This window comes from Cucurbita maxima, unplaced genomic scaffold (genome assembly GCF_002738345.1).
Source record: "Cucurbita maxima cultivar Rimu unplaced genomic scaffold, Cmax_1.0 Cma_Scf00001, whole genome shotgun sequence".
NCBI classification, from domain to species: domain Eukaryota; kingdom Viridiplantae; phylum Streptophyta; class Magnoliopsida; order Cucurbitales; family Cucurbitaceae; genus Cucurbita; species Cucurbita maxima.
This window is the reverse complement of record NW_019272017.1, coordinates 310,044-324,766: the sequence shown is the minus strand read 5'-3', so window position 1 is coordinate 324,766 and position 14,723 is coordinate 310,044. Positions and strand designations below refer to the sequence as shown.

Here is a 14,723-nt window from a genome sequence, read left to right as displayed (position 1 = left end):
AAAAAAAAAAAAAAAAAAAAAAAAAAAAAAAAAAAAAAAAAAAAAAAAAATCGTAGTTTGGTCTATATTAGGAGTGGTAAGAGTATTTTTTGAACTTAAAATAAAGTTAAAGAAAATTGAAGAGGTTGAGATTACCAATATGGGGGTCGAAACCACGATTCTTGAGCTCACGATGCTCTTGACACATTGCACAACTCAAACACCAAAAGTGAACACAGCAATCATTGCAGGGAGTTTGTTGAAGCTGATACTTTGCCCTCAGTCGAGAACGATAATAGCAAGTATAAAGGAATACGCAGGGCGTAAAGCAAGCTATCACACTGAAAATAGATGCCTGACCCAAACAGGCTGCATCCACAACCATAAACATATAAACACTTAATATTAGACCCACTTCTTGTAATAATACTATTACTACCACATACTCGGTTCGGTTTCGCTAGTTTTGGACCCAATCGAGAATCGAACCCAAATGAAAATCGAACTATTTATGAGAGTTTTATATTAGAGCTTGATTTTCATATTTATAATTCGATAAAATCATTTAGAAGCAGTTTAGCATTGGATGGAATGAAGCTTACAACTTGATCCTTCATCTATGATCTCGGCAGCTTGCCCGAAAGACACGCATGGACACCATAACGTACAACAACCTGTAAATTAAATTCATAAATATAATTCAATTGGTTGAGATATAAAATTTTTGAAAAAATATTAGATAAATAATAATTTAGAAGCATAAACAAAAAGGAGTAAATTATTTTTTACAAACTTTGGATAACAGTGATTTTATGATTGTAAGTAATAGAGATGGAGAAGGAGAATGAAGATATTACATGATCTCATGTCGTCGAAGCAGTCACAGAGGCCGGTGGACCATGGGGTTCCGTTGCGTGCATTCACCGGAATACCGCCGGACATCTTGTTTTCCTTCAAATAATTAAGCCTACCAAATTTGGTTTCCAATTCTGGGTTCTGGAGTTCTTCTGTTCTCCAATTTATTGTTGTTTCTTATAACAAAGTTTTTGAAAAGTGACAACATTTTTGGTAACTCTTAAGTCAATGTCATGCTTCGGCGGTAAGATTTTAAAAAGCCAACGAGGATAAGATTTTTGGGAAGTGTAAGTCAATGTCTTGCTTGAGTTGGGTTTCTTTTCAAATGTTTGGTCCATTTAAGAATCCTTACCTTATATGATGCAAACTGTGGGAGATTTCTTTTTTATTTTTTTATTTTTAAAATGGTAATATCCCATACTCAACCTTCCTAATTTGGATTCATCAAACACGACATGCTCATGTTATTTACAATGAAAACATTCTTTGTGACATGGTCTATCAAGCAACTTATTTATAGTTTAAATTAGTTAGGTAATATATGATATTCTTAATCAGGATACATTAGTAATCAGTTAGATTAGTAGTATATTTTATTTTATTATCAAAATTTAGTGAGTGGTAAGTATTAGTTGGTATCTTTTATCTCTTTAAACATGGTGGATATCAATGAAAATAGAACCATGATCCCAATTCTATTTCTTATCATTCTTTCGTTGAGTAATGATATTTTCATATCTCTTCACACTTAATGATATTTTCATATCTCTTCACACTTTTGAGGGATAGATAACCATCCGTGCAAATGTTAGTTTTATATTTCCTATGAAAATTTGGTAAGAAATCACTTAACCTAAACGTACTCCGAGGGGAGGGGCCGCCAGAGAGAAATAAATGTGAACCGGTGGTGGTTGGAAAGTCGCAACGTTGGCATTCATTGGACATGACATCAACCCTATCACTTCCCTCGCATGCTCTTGGGGTTTTCCATAATTTTTCTAGCACAAATTCAACGCCATATTTGGATCATAGCTTATAATTTGGGCCATAGAGTTTTCTATGTATATTATTAAACGTGATATTGGGGCCATATATACTCTAAATCATTGATATTAATCTAGAGTTTCTCATCACATACTTGAACATTAGTATTTTTTTTTTATCTTAATTGAATTAGAAATTCAATCCAAACTTACGTACTGTATTAAAACTTGACCCGAACAAACCAGCCCAATAGGAACTCAATAAAGTATGCAAGCAACTAAATGCAAAGAGGAAACAACCATTCTTCTTATTCCTTCCCTTTCATAAGACTCTTTCAAATCTTTCAAACTTCTAACGTTTCATTTGTCCTTCCACCATAGGCGGGATCTCTAATCCCTTATTTTGTTTCTGCACGTTTCCTTGCCAACCTGAGCACAACGTTCAATATTATCGTTTTTATAAAATATAGGGTTAAACTAATAAAAATACTCTTAAAATTTCAAAAAAATTTAACTAATTTAAGTTGGAGAGGGAACCATTAATATTTTGTTTCAAAAATAAATTTGACCTTTCCGTAGTGTTTCAAAAATATATTAAATCTAAAAAATTTCATTAATACCCTTCATCTCTTTTTAAAAAGTTTGAATAGGTTAATATCATGTTTAAAGTTCTTACTATCAATATGTGGATAGAAGTTGTCTATCAATTTTATTTTTAGAAGTTCATGAATATTTTTAAAACGTAGAACTTATGATTTCGTCTATACATAAACGGCGAGAGTATTATTGAACCTTCATAAAAAGTTGAAAGGTGTTTTTGAAGTTTTTTTGAAAGTTAAAGAGATTTGAGATTACCGATATGCATGTCGAAACCACGATTCTTGAGCTCACGATACTCTTGACACATTGCACAACCCAAACACCAAAAATGAACACAGCAATCGTTGCAGGGAGTTTGTTGAAGCTGATACTTTGCCCTCAGTCGAGAACGATAATAGCAAGTATAAAGGCATATGCAGGGCGTAAAGCAAGAAATCACAGTGAAAATCGATGCCTGACATAAACAGGCTGCATCCACAACCATACACATATAAACTGTTCTGTCATTTTCAGTTCAACACTAGTGCCTACAATCATTGCTGCTATCTTCGAATAATCTTCTTTAATGAATACTTTCAATCAATTTTAGGACCACTTCTTGTAGTATTATTGCTACGGAATACTCAGTTCGGTTTCCCTAGTTTTGAATCCGATCAAGAATCAAACCAAACTGATCGTTTTGGTAGAAATAGAAATCGAACTAATATGAGAGTTTTATATTAGACCCACTTCTTGAATTTAGTCTTTTTTGAATTTTATATTTATAGTTTAGATAAAACCTAAGAAAACTCTAACTATGTGAGTTTTATCTAATATTAATTGGAGAGGGAAGTAAACATTTTTTTATAAGAGTACGGAAATATATTTTAAAAATGGTATAAGAGTCAAAGCTATACATAACTGGCCAAAACGATAATATCTGCTAACGGTGGACTGGAACTTTTACAAATAGTGTTAGATCCAACATTAAGTGCTGTGCCAACGAAGATACTAGACTTCCAAATGAATGGGATTGTGGGATCACATAGGAAAACTTCTCTGATTGGGTTTGAGTTATTACAGTAACTGACTTTTTGTTTTCTTTGGCCAAATATTAGGTTTAGTAAAATGTTGAGTTAGCCATGGATGGAATGAAGCTTACAATTTGATCCTTCATCTATAATCTCTGCCGCTTGCCCGAAAGGCACGCATGGACACCAAAACGTACAGCAACCTGTAAATTAAATTCATTAATATAATTCAATTGGAATTATGAAATATAATAATTGAGAAAACATTAGATAAATAATTATTTAAAAGCATAAACAAAAAGGAGTAAGAGAATGAAGTTACATGATCCCAAGTCGTCGAAGCAGTCACAGAGGCCGGTGGACCATGGCGTTCCGTTTGCTGCGTTCATCGGAGTACCGCCGGACATTTTCTTATCCTTCAAATAACTCTAACAAATTTGGTTTCCAGTTGTGGGTTGTGGACTTCTTCTGTACTCCAATTTATGCATCAAAGTTTTTGAAAAGTCTAAGTCGACGTCTTGCTTAGGTTGAGTTTTTTCAATAATGTAGTTTTAGATAAGTTTGTATGTGTGGTCCATATTCATTCCCACACACTAATATAGATTTTTTCAACATTTTTTGTCCTCACTCCTCACTCATATGTCCAACACTCATTCTTTATGCATCTCGCATAATAGGATTATCCGAACCAAGATAACAGTAAGATGGGGCAATTATAATAGGGTGCCAAAAGAGCGGGCATGAAATAAGATTGAGTTTTAGTGGTAGGTAGGTAGATGTGAATTGGTGGTGGTGGTTGGATAGTCCCACCCATCATCCTATCAATTCCTTCACGTGCTCTTCGGGATTTCCATACATTTTTATATATAAATTCAACACTCAAATTTGGATTCACTAGATATTTTTCTATACAAATTCAACGTTTAGGCACTACTTGTAGTCATATTTTACTTCTAACATGGGCTTGACTCGAACGTCGAGATGTTTAATTTTGAAGTTGAGCTTTTAACTTTACGCATGTTGAAAACCATCCGTAACTTGTTAATCTTCTTTGATCAATCTTAATTTATTGATTTCCTTATATTAATTTTTGACCTTTCTAAATTGATGTGATCATCCACTTATTAATTTTCTGGAGTCAGCTCGATGTAAGTCTTAAATACTTAAAGTATCATTCAAATTGTAAGGGTGATGGAATGAAAATCATGAGGTTGGCTGTAATACCTAACGAATTAAAGTGGATAATATCTTTTTTAATTCAATTGTTATTTGAAGATTGAGATTCATCATTTTTTGCTTTTAAATTTTAACATAGGGACACATGTTATGTGATCGGTTTCAAAGAATAAATGATAAGAAAATGAATTGAATTGATCCGATCTACACTCACCAAAATCTTTCCACCTCAACATGTACATTGTAATACAAAAGTGGTATACAAAAAGAATGATCCTAGTAGAAGAGGCGTTATCCTTCCACGGGGCGTTTCCCCCGAGTATCGTGTCCTCGATTAACTGAAGAAGCACGAGAATTAACGGTCGCGCCTACAGTTGGCTTATAGTACCTGTAACAGTAATGGTGGTCAAAGCCGAGGAATAAGATACACCACAAGTTCCAACATCGGAGGAGAATGCAGTTTTCCTATGTCAAGGACCGAGTATTCTTGGTCTCGTTGGTTCCTCCAAAGTACCAGGTCTCTTTGAGAGGAGCAAAACGACACGTGGCATGGTCGGCCGTAGTTTTGGATCACCTTGTGCGCAAAGTAATCCAATCTGAATGCACATTGCCACTTGGTCAGGAACAGCCGAGGATGCTAATGTTGGGTCCATCATCTCCAAACTCCTGCCCTTCTTATATAGCTTGTAAGCCTACACCAAAATTCACGTCTAAGTAAGACCTTGCACAATAAAAGGTTTTGCTTCAAAGAGCCCTCTTTTCTTTAGCCTTCGGTCGTTCAAGAACGATGCCACCCCCCCACCATATTTCAAATGGTTATTTCACATTAGTGCGACCAAGTTGTTTTGGGGTTGTTTGGCTAACATTCCTACCGTTTATATAGTTAACTTACTTTGTTCGTTTTGCCTTATTATTTATACCTTTTAGGCTTATAATTTTAAAGAGTATTTCTACACCCTTTTAAGAAATACTTTATTCCTCTCTTTAACAGATGTGGGATCTCACAATCCACCCCCTTGGAGGCTAGAGTTCTCGCCGGCACACCGTCTGGTGCCTGGCTTTGATACCATTTGCAATCGCCCAAGCCCACCACTAGTAGATATTGTTCGCTTTGGCTCGTTACGTGTCGCCACCAGCCTCACAGTTTTAAAACGTGTCTCCTAGAGAGAGGTTTCCACACCTTTGTAAGGAATGCTTCATTCCTCTCTCCAACTGACGTGAGATCTCACAATAATAACTGTGAGGTTGATGATGATACGCAATGGACAAAAACGGACAATATCTACTAGCGGTGGGCTTAGACTGTTACAATAGTTGACTGAACTATGCTCAAAATGTAAATTACATAGCTCATTGACGGTCGTGTTCCGAATACTCTAAATGACTAACTGTGGCAGTTGAAATATATTACCCAATCAGTAGATTCTACGACTAGAATTTGAGTACTTGTGTTGATATTTATTATAATCAACCAACATCATGAAAACCTTACCCAATCAATTAGGTTTTCAGCTTCGAAATATGAGCCAAATGACGAGTTACGCTGGCCACTGATGAGTTCGAGGACCAAGACACCAAAGCTAAAAACATCTACCTTTGCTGATAGACGACCTTGCATAAGATATTCAGGAGCCATATATCCACTATTCATACACCGAAAGAAAAAATAAAAAATTAGTAGAGCCCACCAGTTGGGATTAAAAAATTTGATTGGTTGCCAAACAAACTTACTTTGTACCAGCAATACGAGTATTGACATAAGTTTGATCCTCAGGGAAGAGACGGGCCATTCCAAAATCAGCAATCTTAGGGACCCAGTTATCATCCAATAAAATATTGCTAGCTTTAATATCACGATGGACTATGAGATTATGTGAATCTACATGAAGATATTGCAAGCCTCGTGCTATGCCAGCGATTATGTCGTACCTCCTCTTCCAATCAAGCTCTCCACGTCTGCTGGATTCTGAGAACATAGAGTGAGTGAGTAAAATGAAAATGGGTTGACAGTTGTTGAGAAGTTGTGAGCAGTTCTTACTGAAGAGAAGCTTGTCAAGGCTCTCATTGGAGACGTACTCGTAAACCAGCAGCTTCTCTGAACCATGAACGCAGTATCCCAACAAAGCAACCACATTTCTGTGCTGCACACCACCCAACAACTTGGCCTCACTCATAAACTCTCTTCTTCCCTGTTTTGAATGATGCGATAACTTTTTAACTGCAATAACTCTTCCATCCTTTAACTTTCCCTACAACAAACAATTGGTAACAAAAACTTAGATTTTTCCTGCCACATACTCATAATTGAACCACGATTCTTACATTCGGTTAGGAACCACGACTCTCCACAATAGTATGATATTGTTCATGAGCACAAGGCTTTCATGGCTCTGCTTTGGGGTTCACCAAAAAGCCTCGTACCAATCAAGATGTATTCTTGCTTATAAACCCATGAATATTTTTTAAATTAACCAACGTGGGACTCCCTCCCAACAATCCTCAACCCATTCTCGCGCTACAAAGTCTCTCTTACAAAATTATTCCTAAAGGAGAAAGGAAAAAGCAGTGAATATTGGAAAAAGGGATAGTGAAAGAGATAAGAATAGATAGAATAGATGAATGATTACAAGGTTACACAATTCCCATATTTATAGCTCATATCTTTTTGAATACTTTGAATCATATCTCAACACTCCCCCTTGATTCAAAGTTGCAGATGTCAAGTACAGAGCTTTTCTTTTGACAAGGCCTTCGTAAATATATCTGCTTTATCCCGTACAATGTCTGTCTCAGCTTGTATACCTTTGTTTCTTTGTCTTCCTTTATGAATCCCTCTGGCGGTGTTACATAAACCTCTTCTGGTAAATCTCCATAAAACTTTTCGTTTGGTAGGTTAACCATATCCCAGGTTCCATCTTTCTTAACGGACTGCATCTCTACTGCCATGGCTTTCTTCCCGTCTTCTTTTTCAGTTGCTTCTTCATAATTCAAAGGGTCTGAAACATTAAGAGCAAATTGACATGATGCATATATGTCTGCTAAAGATTTATACTTCCTTGGAGGTGTCTCATCTGAAAGTTGTTTAAGAGAAGAATTGTTGTTTAGTGATGCTGAAGATGATGAATTTGACACACTTTGCGTTGCAGTGGAGGCACTAGGAGATACACTGGAGTTGACCCTTGTCTCTTCATTTGGAGAAACTTCAACTATAATCTTTTGCTGCTCCGGTTCTTTACAATCCCAACTCACGTTTTCATTAAATATTACATCCCTTCTAACTAAAATCTTTTCACCGATGTGGTTGTATAATTTATGTCTTTGATTGAGTATAATAGCCAATGAAAATGCATTTTTCAGATTTTTCATCAAGTTTTGGACGAATTTAAGGATTTTTCAAAGCATAAGCAACACAACCAAAGATTCGTAAATGACTTACAGATGGTTTCCTTCCATGCCATGCTTCATAAGGAGTTCGATTCATAACCGCCTTTGTTGGTGAGATGTTTAATAGATAAACAGATGTTGATACGGCTTCTGCCCAAAATTGGTTTGGAAGTCTCCTTGCTTGTAACATACTTCTTGTCATCTCCACAATAGTTCGATTTTTTCGTTCAACGATTCCATTTTGTTCTGGAATGTAGGGAGCTGTTAATTCCTTTGGATGCCCTCTTCTTCACAAAACAGATTGAACTCTTTAGATATGAACTCGCCACCTCTATCTGTTCCAAGAACTTTAATGTGACAGCCACTTTGGTTCTCAACCATAGCTTTAAAAATCTAAAACTTCTGAAAAGTTTCTAACTTATGTTGTAGGAAGTAAACCCAGCTCATGCGACTATAATCCCATGAATAGTAAAAAATATATACTCCCACTCAAGGACTTCGTTTGCATTGGCCCACATAAATCAACATGAATTAATTCTAGAGAGCTTCTAGCTTTTCCAATAGGAAAGGACTTCCTAGTCTGCTTGCCATAAATGCATCCTTCACATAAATTACTTGAGTCAATTCTTGGTAATTCGAAAACCATACCTTTATTCCTAAGTATTTTCAGGTCGTTCATATGAAGATGTCCATATTTGAGATGCCATAATGTTGAGTCATCTTTCGTGCTAGCAGCAAGAGCAAAATCCTTCATTTTAGAAATATCAAGTGGAAACATCTTATTTGAAGTCATGGCAATTTGAACTTTATGACTTGATTTCTTATGTGTAATGACACATGTGTTGTCATCAAATAGAACTGAATGTTTTTCTGATCATCAATTGTCCAACACTCAATAAATTATACCCTAAATCAGGTATAAATTAAACATTATCTAATTGTTTTATTTTACCATGACTGGTTTCGACTTTCACTTTACCTTTTCCCTCAACTTGCATCTCTTTTGTGTTTCCAAGTTGCACCTTAATTTTTTGCGTCTCATCAAGCTCTTTGAATAAAGATTTGGTGCCTGTCATATGGTTCGAGCATCCGCTATCAACAAACCATAAGTCACTCTTTTTTGGATTAGTATCCATGCACGTCATAAGCAGCTTTTCTTCTTCTTCATTCTTTGTTGCAAAATTCATTCGTTGATTTTTATACCAACAATTAGATTTTGTGTGCCCATACCTTCTGCAATGGTAACATTGTATGACATTCCTTTGTTCATTGAATTGTCTTTGTCAATCACTTCTCCATCTACCCTTGTTATCACGACCACCATGGAAGCTGCAAAATCCTCCTCTTCCATGACTTCTACCTGCTAAATGAATATTTTCTCTTTCGTTGTTGGTTGTCTCCTTCACCTGTAGTGCTTTTTCTTCGTTCTTTTCTGATGCTCTATTGATTCTTGCCTCATGGGCCTGAAGTGAGCCCATCAATTCATCAACGGAGAGTATGGATAGATCCTTAGCTTCTTCTATGGCAGCCACCACATGGTCAAACTTTGGAGTCAAGCTTCAACACCTTTGCAACAATTGTTTCGTTTGAAATTTTCTCTCCATAGGTACGCATCTGATTGACTATTGCAATTCCTCTTGACAAAAAATCAGCAATTGATTCGCCATTCGTCATGAGTAGAGTTTCAAAAACACGTCTTAAAGATTGCAATTTCATGTCATGACCTTTGAATCTCCTAGAAACTCCTTCGGTAGAATTGACCATGTCTGCTTTGATGTGGTTGATGCTGCAATTCGTGAATGTGGTTGATGCTGCAATTCGTGAGAAGATAATCTCATGAACTGCTTGTTGAATAATGAATAAAGCCTTGGCATCGTTTTTCTTGGTTTCTCTCAGTTTCAAGCCTTGGCATCGTTTTTCTTGGTTTCTCTCAGTCTCAAGCCTTGGCATCGTTTTTCTTGGTTTCTCTCAGTCTCAAGCCTTGGCATCGTTTTTCTTGGTTTCTCTCAGTCTCAAGCCTTGGCATCGTTTTTCTTGGTTTCTCTCAGTCTCTCCTTTTCTTCTATTGTGGGTTCTAATACATCAACAAACCCGTCCTCCACCAAGTCCCATAGCTCCTGCGATCTGAGCAAGGTCTTCATCTTGATGCTCCACCACTCATATTTCTCACCATTAAAGATCGGTAATAACGGTGCAGAGGAAGCGGTAACAACGGTGCAGAGGAAGAAAAGTCAGCTACTGCCATTTTTGTTTTGTGAAAGAAAATAATCACTCGCCCTCGTGTCAAACGAACTTGGCTCTGATACCAAAATTGTTGAAAAAAGGGATAGTGAAAGAGATAGAATAAATAGAATGGATGAAGGCTGCTGTCTTTATTATTGTCTACTGACTTGATGCTTAGAAGTTACACAAGTTACACAATTCGTATTTATAGCTCATAAATAGACCAGTAAATCATCGAAATCTACAAAAATTCAAATCTACTGACAATCGAATATTTGAATCATATCAAATCTCCTAAAATCGTGGTAGTTTGAATATTTGAATCATATCAACTCCTCGAGTACTGTGAATCATATTTTTTTTTAATACTTTAAATCGAAAAGGTCCAAAATTTGATGGGAATTTGTTAAAAAATTGGGAGAGAAATTAGAAAGAGCGGTTGCAAAGAAAAGATTGGAGAGAGGGAGTAAATTTGGAAGAAACCTTGTAAACTGGGCCAAAGCCGCCTTCGCCGAGCTTGTGATTTGGATGAAAATTGTTGGTAGCTTGAGCTAAGGTTTGGAAGGGAATAAGCCTCTTAGCTGCAATCTGCTCCAAATACTCTGCGCCCTGGGTGTCTAATCCAACGCTATCAAAACAGACATAGATACATACAGAAAAGAAGGCGAAAGCAAGTGAATTTGTTGGAGCTACCTCTAGAGGAACCCGATCGGAATGTTGTTTTGAGTTTCTGCAACAAACTCTTGAACTTCGTCGCCATGCTCGTCTACGCCATCGAATAGGGATGGCGTTGCTGCTGTTGTTGCAGAATGGGATGATTGGAGAAGGGTGGAACAAACAAAAATTGAATTTTGATCTTCCAATGGACTCACTGCTTGACCACTGAAAAACTGGAAGGGCAAGGCAGCTTATCTGGTGAGAACATTAAATGACAAAACTTTTAAGTCAAGAAACAGTCAAACACTCATAGACCCTTTTGTGTTGTCGGACAAACTCATTTCTTTTAAGTTATTAATTTGTTTTGATTTTTCTTCGCCTCGCCAAAGTTTTCCACATTCTTCCCAAACATTATTAAATGCCGTCAACGTTTTAGTTGAAATTATATATTTTATACACGCATCTAAAACAATAGAATAAAGTATATGTCTGGTCAGAATTCATATTAATTATGCATGTATATACGTAGAGGAGTTGTTGCTTTGGAGGGAATATTAGTGGTAATATGCATGTAATACTATTGGGTTTTGTCTTTTAATTTTTTGTTTCAATAGGCCTAGCTCTTCAGTAGATTAAGAATGTGAAGGTCTTTCTCGTTCGAAATGAGAAGGATAGGCTTATAGTTCCAAGCAATTTATTTCCTCAATTTTGGTCTTCTACTTCATTCTTATCTGCTGACGGACCCAGCTGATCAAAAAATTTGTGAAGAGTGGCCGAGACTATTTTTCAAAATTGCATTAAACAATTGTCTCTAGTTCTTCTTTTATATTAAAAAAAGAACATGCTCTCTTTCCAAATGCATTATTTCTTATTTCTAGTGCTCTAAAATTTTAAACTAAATAAAAATAGGATAAAAAGGCAATCTGAATTTGGAAAAAATCGTTCACATTTGATAAATAATTAAAAGTAAAGGAGAGCTGAAGCTGCCATTAATGATAATATTAGGCTAATCCAATCCGGCAAGTAATTCATGGTTACACTTAATTTTGGCTCCGATTGACACCATTCAAATTTGACTAAATGTGTACTAAAAGGGACTGAAACTAAAGGTTATCTCGGCCAATACGGAAGAAAAAATTTACATTCTAAATATAAAGATGAGAACATAGACTCCCTCCACTGGATTCTGCATGCATGGCATCTTGAGGTAAACCTAAATTCCTGTTGTTGATCAGTGAAATGTAAAAAGAGAATGCAGAACAATGAAAGGATCTGAAAAATATGAGGACTTGATGGATTATACAGGTATGCATAGAAGTTTTAGTAGAATTCTATGCGAAATGCACTTCAAAATCAGCAAAACAATAGAACGACAGAGTTCCAGCTAACTCGAAATTGTCATGAATTTCATTTGCAACGTATTACACCTTTCACTATACACTCACTGGAAGTTTCAACCCAAACAAATGTCACGCCCCAGAAACAAACATTCTTTGCAGCTTCAAGAAAATCGACCCTTTCCATCTCGCCAAATATGGTGGAAAACCAAACCTGTTGACTAAATTACACGTTGGAAACAGCCCCACGAGCTCTCTACAGAAGGCCTGTGCTTCCAAATGGATTGTTAGCATTTGGAGGAACAATATGGTGGTTAGGAGCAGGGAATGCTCCAAAACCTGCACCACCAAAAGGATTTGTTGGATCCATCGTAAATGATTGTTGCTGTGAAAAGGTAGGTTGGTATGGACCAAAGGGATTAGCCTGCTGCTGAGGTATTGGCGCCATTTGAACTGATGGAGCTGGAGCGATGGCATTGGAGTATGCAAATGGATCTTGCACCTCAAATGGATTTGGTGCGGGCTTACCATACACGGGCTGTAGAGAAGCTCTATATGCACCCTCATCGTATAGACTGTCGAGAGTGAGCGTGTCCAGCCCACCAGCCTGGTACATCATAGAATGACAAAAAAAAAAAAAAAAAAAAAATCAGAAATGTCCACTAGCTAAATCCAAGACTTGCTCATCTGACAAAAATTCAAGGAAACCCCTAAAAGATTCTTATTAAGGCCCTAACTATGTCAGTTCCATTCCAGAATTGTTCTCAAGTAATAATGGCTAGAAGTTTTACACTGGGGAATGAAATGGTTTGAAATTCACAATCGCATTAAAGCCTACCAGTTGTCTCTCATTAGTTGATGAAAGGTTAGTACTTGGAGTGGTGACCAAGGCAAGCTCCCATCCAGTAGGGTCGAAATCCTTTGGCTGTGCACCATTGGAATGAAATGTGGGTGCTGCTGCATCTGATATTAGGTTCGCGATCATTAACAAAAGTGGTTAGTAAAATTTCTCAAGTAACCCAACTAGAAATAGAGACTGAGAATTTACCACCAGAAGGAACTATGGCTAAAGCCAAAGCATTTCTGTCCTCAATCGCAGATACTTCGGTGGTATCAAGACTTAATCCCTGAAGAATCCACCAAGCAGAAAGCTTTATTTATTTGTTGTAATTTTAAAAGGTGGAAAAGATGGTGGATAAAAGCATTTATCATCTATTACAGAAAAAAAAAAAAAGTATATCTATACCAATAAATCTCCAGTATCTAAATGCCTTTCAGGAGCAGGAGCTGGTGCTGGAGGTGGCAATGGAGCCGAATCAACAGGAGTAATAGAAAGATCATGTGAAGGAGATGCCTCCGTTTCATCAGTGGGTAAGTTCGGATCTTCAGAAGGAGAATCTTCCGGCTTGTAAGTAAGTTGCAACTGTCCAGGATGAGAAAATATAAATTTAAACATTGTGAAACAGAAAATTTCTAATATACATAAATAAAAGAGAAAAGAAAATAGATCCTAAAAGCAAATTCTCACAAATAAATCCAATTATTGGTATGAAAAGTGGTCAAGAATATACTAACCAGTGGTTCATTTGGTACCGTAACCATTCGTGGTGCCTCCCGAATGTACTCTTCCATCGTATTAAGAAATGACTGTGGAGGCTGGAAGTGGATAATGAAGCATGTAGTAGGGAAGTATAAGTTCATACTATAAGCTTAAACTTGATAAGAAACATAAATCGCTATAATATCATCGTTACTTCTCTTAAAACAGGAAACTGGAAATTCCTAGCAAGTTCCAACCCTTTGCAAATATCATAGAAATCTGATAGGCTTCCGGCCTGCAGCATGAAAAAGGCAAGACAAATAAACCCGTAATACCTGTTGGTGTCTGATATAAATAAGGCTGAGAGACATTTGAAGGGAAAACAACCAAAAACAAGAAACCATTGCAAAAGATAACTATAATATTTAGAAACAAAAATGAGTTCAGAAATACCTGTTGGCCAGCTCTTTTGTAGATATCAAGGGCTTTGATAGCCTCATGTCTTGGCATCTCAAAAAACTGTAGGAAATTGAATAACTTTTCTGTCACCAATGCACTCAATGTATCTGAGTCCTAAAGTTTTAATTCCTTAAGATACTTACCTTGTCAACGAGATTTATAATTCCATCATTAATAGCACAATAGATTTTAAAGCTCTCTTTCAATACCTGAAAATAGCATGTTACGGCATTATCAAGACTGGGAATAAAGCAATGTTAGTGAAAAGTATACTTTGAGAACCGATACTACACTTGATCTCAGCCAAAAGGCTGAGAGAATTTTAGAACTCTTTCCCACATAACAGAGGATACAGGCATACAAGAACAATGGCTTTTGCCCACATAAAGAGCATTATCCTGGTCCTTACATATGAAACATGGAGAAAGAGAGGGCGGCTGGTCAAATAACAAAATCAAAGATATCCAAGTTTCTTTTTTTTTTTTTTTTTTTTTTTTTTTTTTTTTTTTTTTTTTTTTTT

The 14,723-nt window shown here is 36.4% G+C and overlaps 3 protein-coding genes and 1 pseudogene across 6 annotated transcripts in view; all 4 read right to left on the bottom strand.

The window, feature by feature from the left end:
- The window catches only part of LOC111495965 (cell number regulator 2-like), a 4,796-nt gene extending 903 nt beyond the window's left edge, over positions 1 to 3,893 (bottom strand). Inside the window, exons 1-4 of one of the 3 annotated variants that reach the window (XM_023146203.1) lie at positions 3,750 to 3,886; positions 3,559 to 3,630; positions 2,673 to 2,885; positions 1,972 to 2,246 (exon numbers count right to left, since the gene is read on the bottom strand). In XM_023146203.1, the coding sequence (XP_023001971.1) occupies positions 2,170 to 2,246; positions 2,673 to 2,885; positions 3,559 to 3,630; positions 3,750 to 3,834 (447 nt within the window). In that variant the 5' untranslated portion in view covers positions 3,835 to 3,886 and the 3' untranslated portion in view covers positions 1,972 to 2,169. Of the gene's footprint in view, positions 1 to 135; positions 349 to 581; positions 654 to 836; positions 1,024 to 1,971; positions 2,247 to 2,672; positions 2,886 to 3,558; positions 3,631 to 3,749 lie in introns of those variants that run through there. The other 2 variants (XM_023146279.1, XM_023146365.1) reach the window with 2 other exon arrangements.
- An 870-nt stretch (positions 3,894 to 4,763) lies between these two features.
- Positions 4,764 to 11,257, bottom strand: LOC111488095 (cysteine-rich receptor-like protein kinase 10). The gene is made up of 6 exons (XM_023135735.1): positions 10,904 to 11,257; positions 10,694 to 10,827; positions 6,642 to 6,852; positions 6,335 to 6,569; positions 6,096 to 6,246; positions 4,764 to 5,295 (listed from the first exon to the last, which is right to left on the bottom strand). The coding sequence occupies exons 1-6, from the start codon at positions 10,968 to 10,970 to the stop codon at positions 5,074 to 5,076; spliced, it is 1,020 nt and encodes a 339-aa protein (XP_022991503.1). The 5' UTR covers positions 10,971 to 11,257; the 3' UTR covers positions 4,764 to 5,073.
- An 873-nt stretch (positions 11,258 to 12,130) lies between these two features.
- Positions 12,131 to 14,723, bottom strand: part of LOC111484291 (putative clathrin assembly protein At2g01600) — a 6,661-nt gene continuing 4,068 nt past the window's right edge. The window contains exons 8-15 of one of the 2 annotated variants that reach the window (XM_023130841.1): positions 14,347 to 14,412; positions 14,198 to 14,263; positions 13,959 to 14,039; positions 13,780 to 13,860; positions 13,451 to 13,627; positions 13,256 to 13,331; positions 13,043 to 13,167; positions 12,131 to 12,811 (exon numbers count right to left, since the gene is read on the bottom strand). In XM_023130841.1, the coding sequence (XP_022986609.1) occupies positions 12,461 to 12,811; positions 13,043 to 13,167; positions 13,256 to 13,331; positions 13,451 to 13,627; positions 13,780 to 13,860; positions 13,959 to 14,039; positions 14,198 to 14,263; positions 14,347 to 14,412 (1,023 nt within the window). In that variant the 3' untranslated portion in view covers positions 12,131 to 12,460. Of the gene's footprint in view, positions 12,812 to 13,042; positions 13,168 to 13,252; positions 13,332 to 13,450; positions 13,628 to 13,779; positions 13,861 to 13,958; positions 14,040 to 14,197; positions 14,264 to 14,346; positions 14,413 to 14,723 lie in introns of both variants that reach the window. The other variant, XM_023130833.1, reaches the window with a different exon arrangement.
- LOC111494135 lies at positions 14,388 to 14,527 on the bottom strand (annotated as a pseudogene).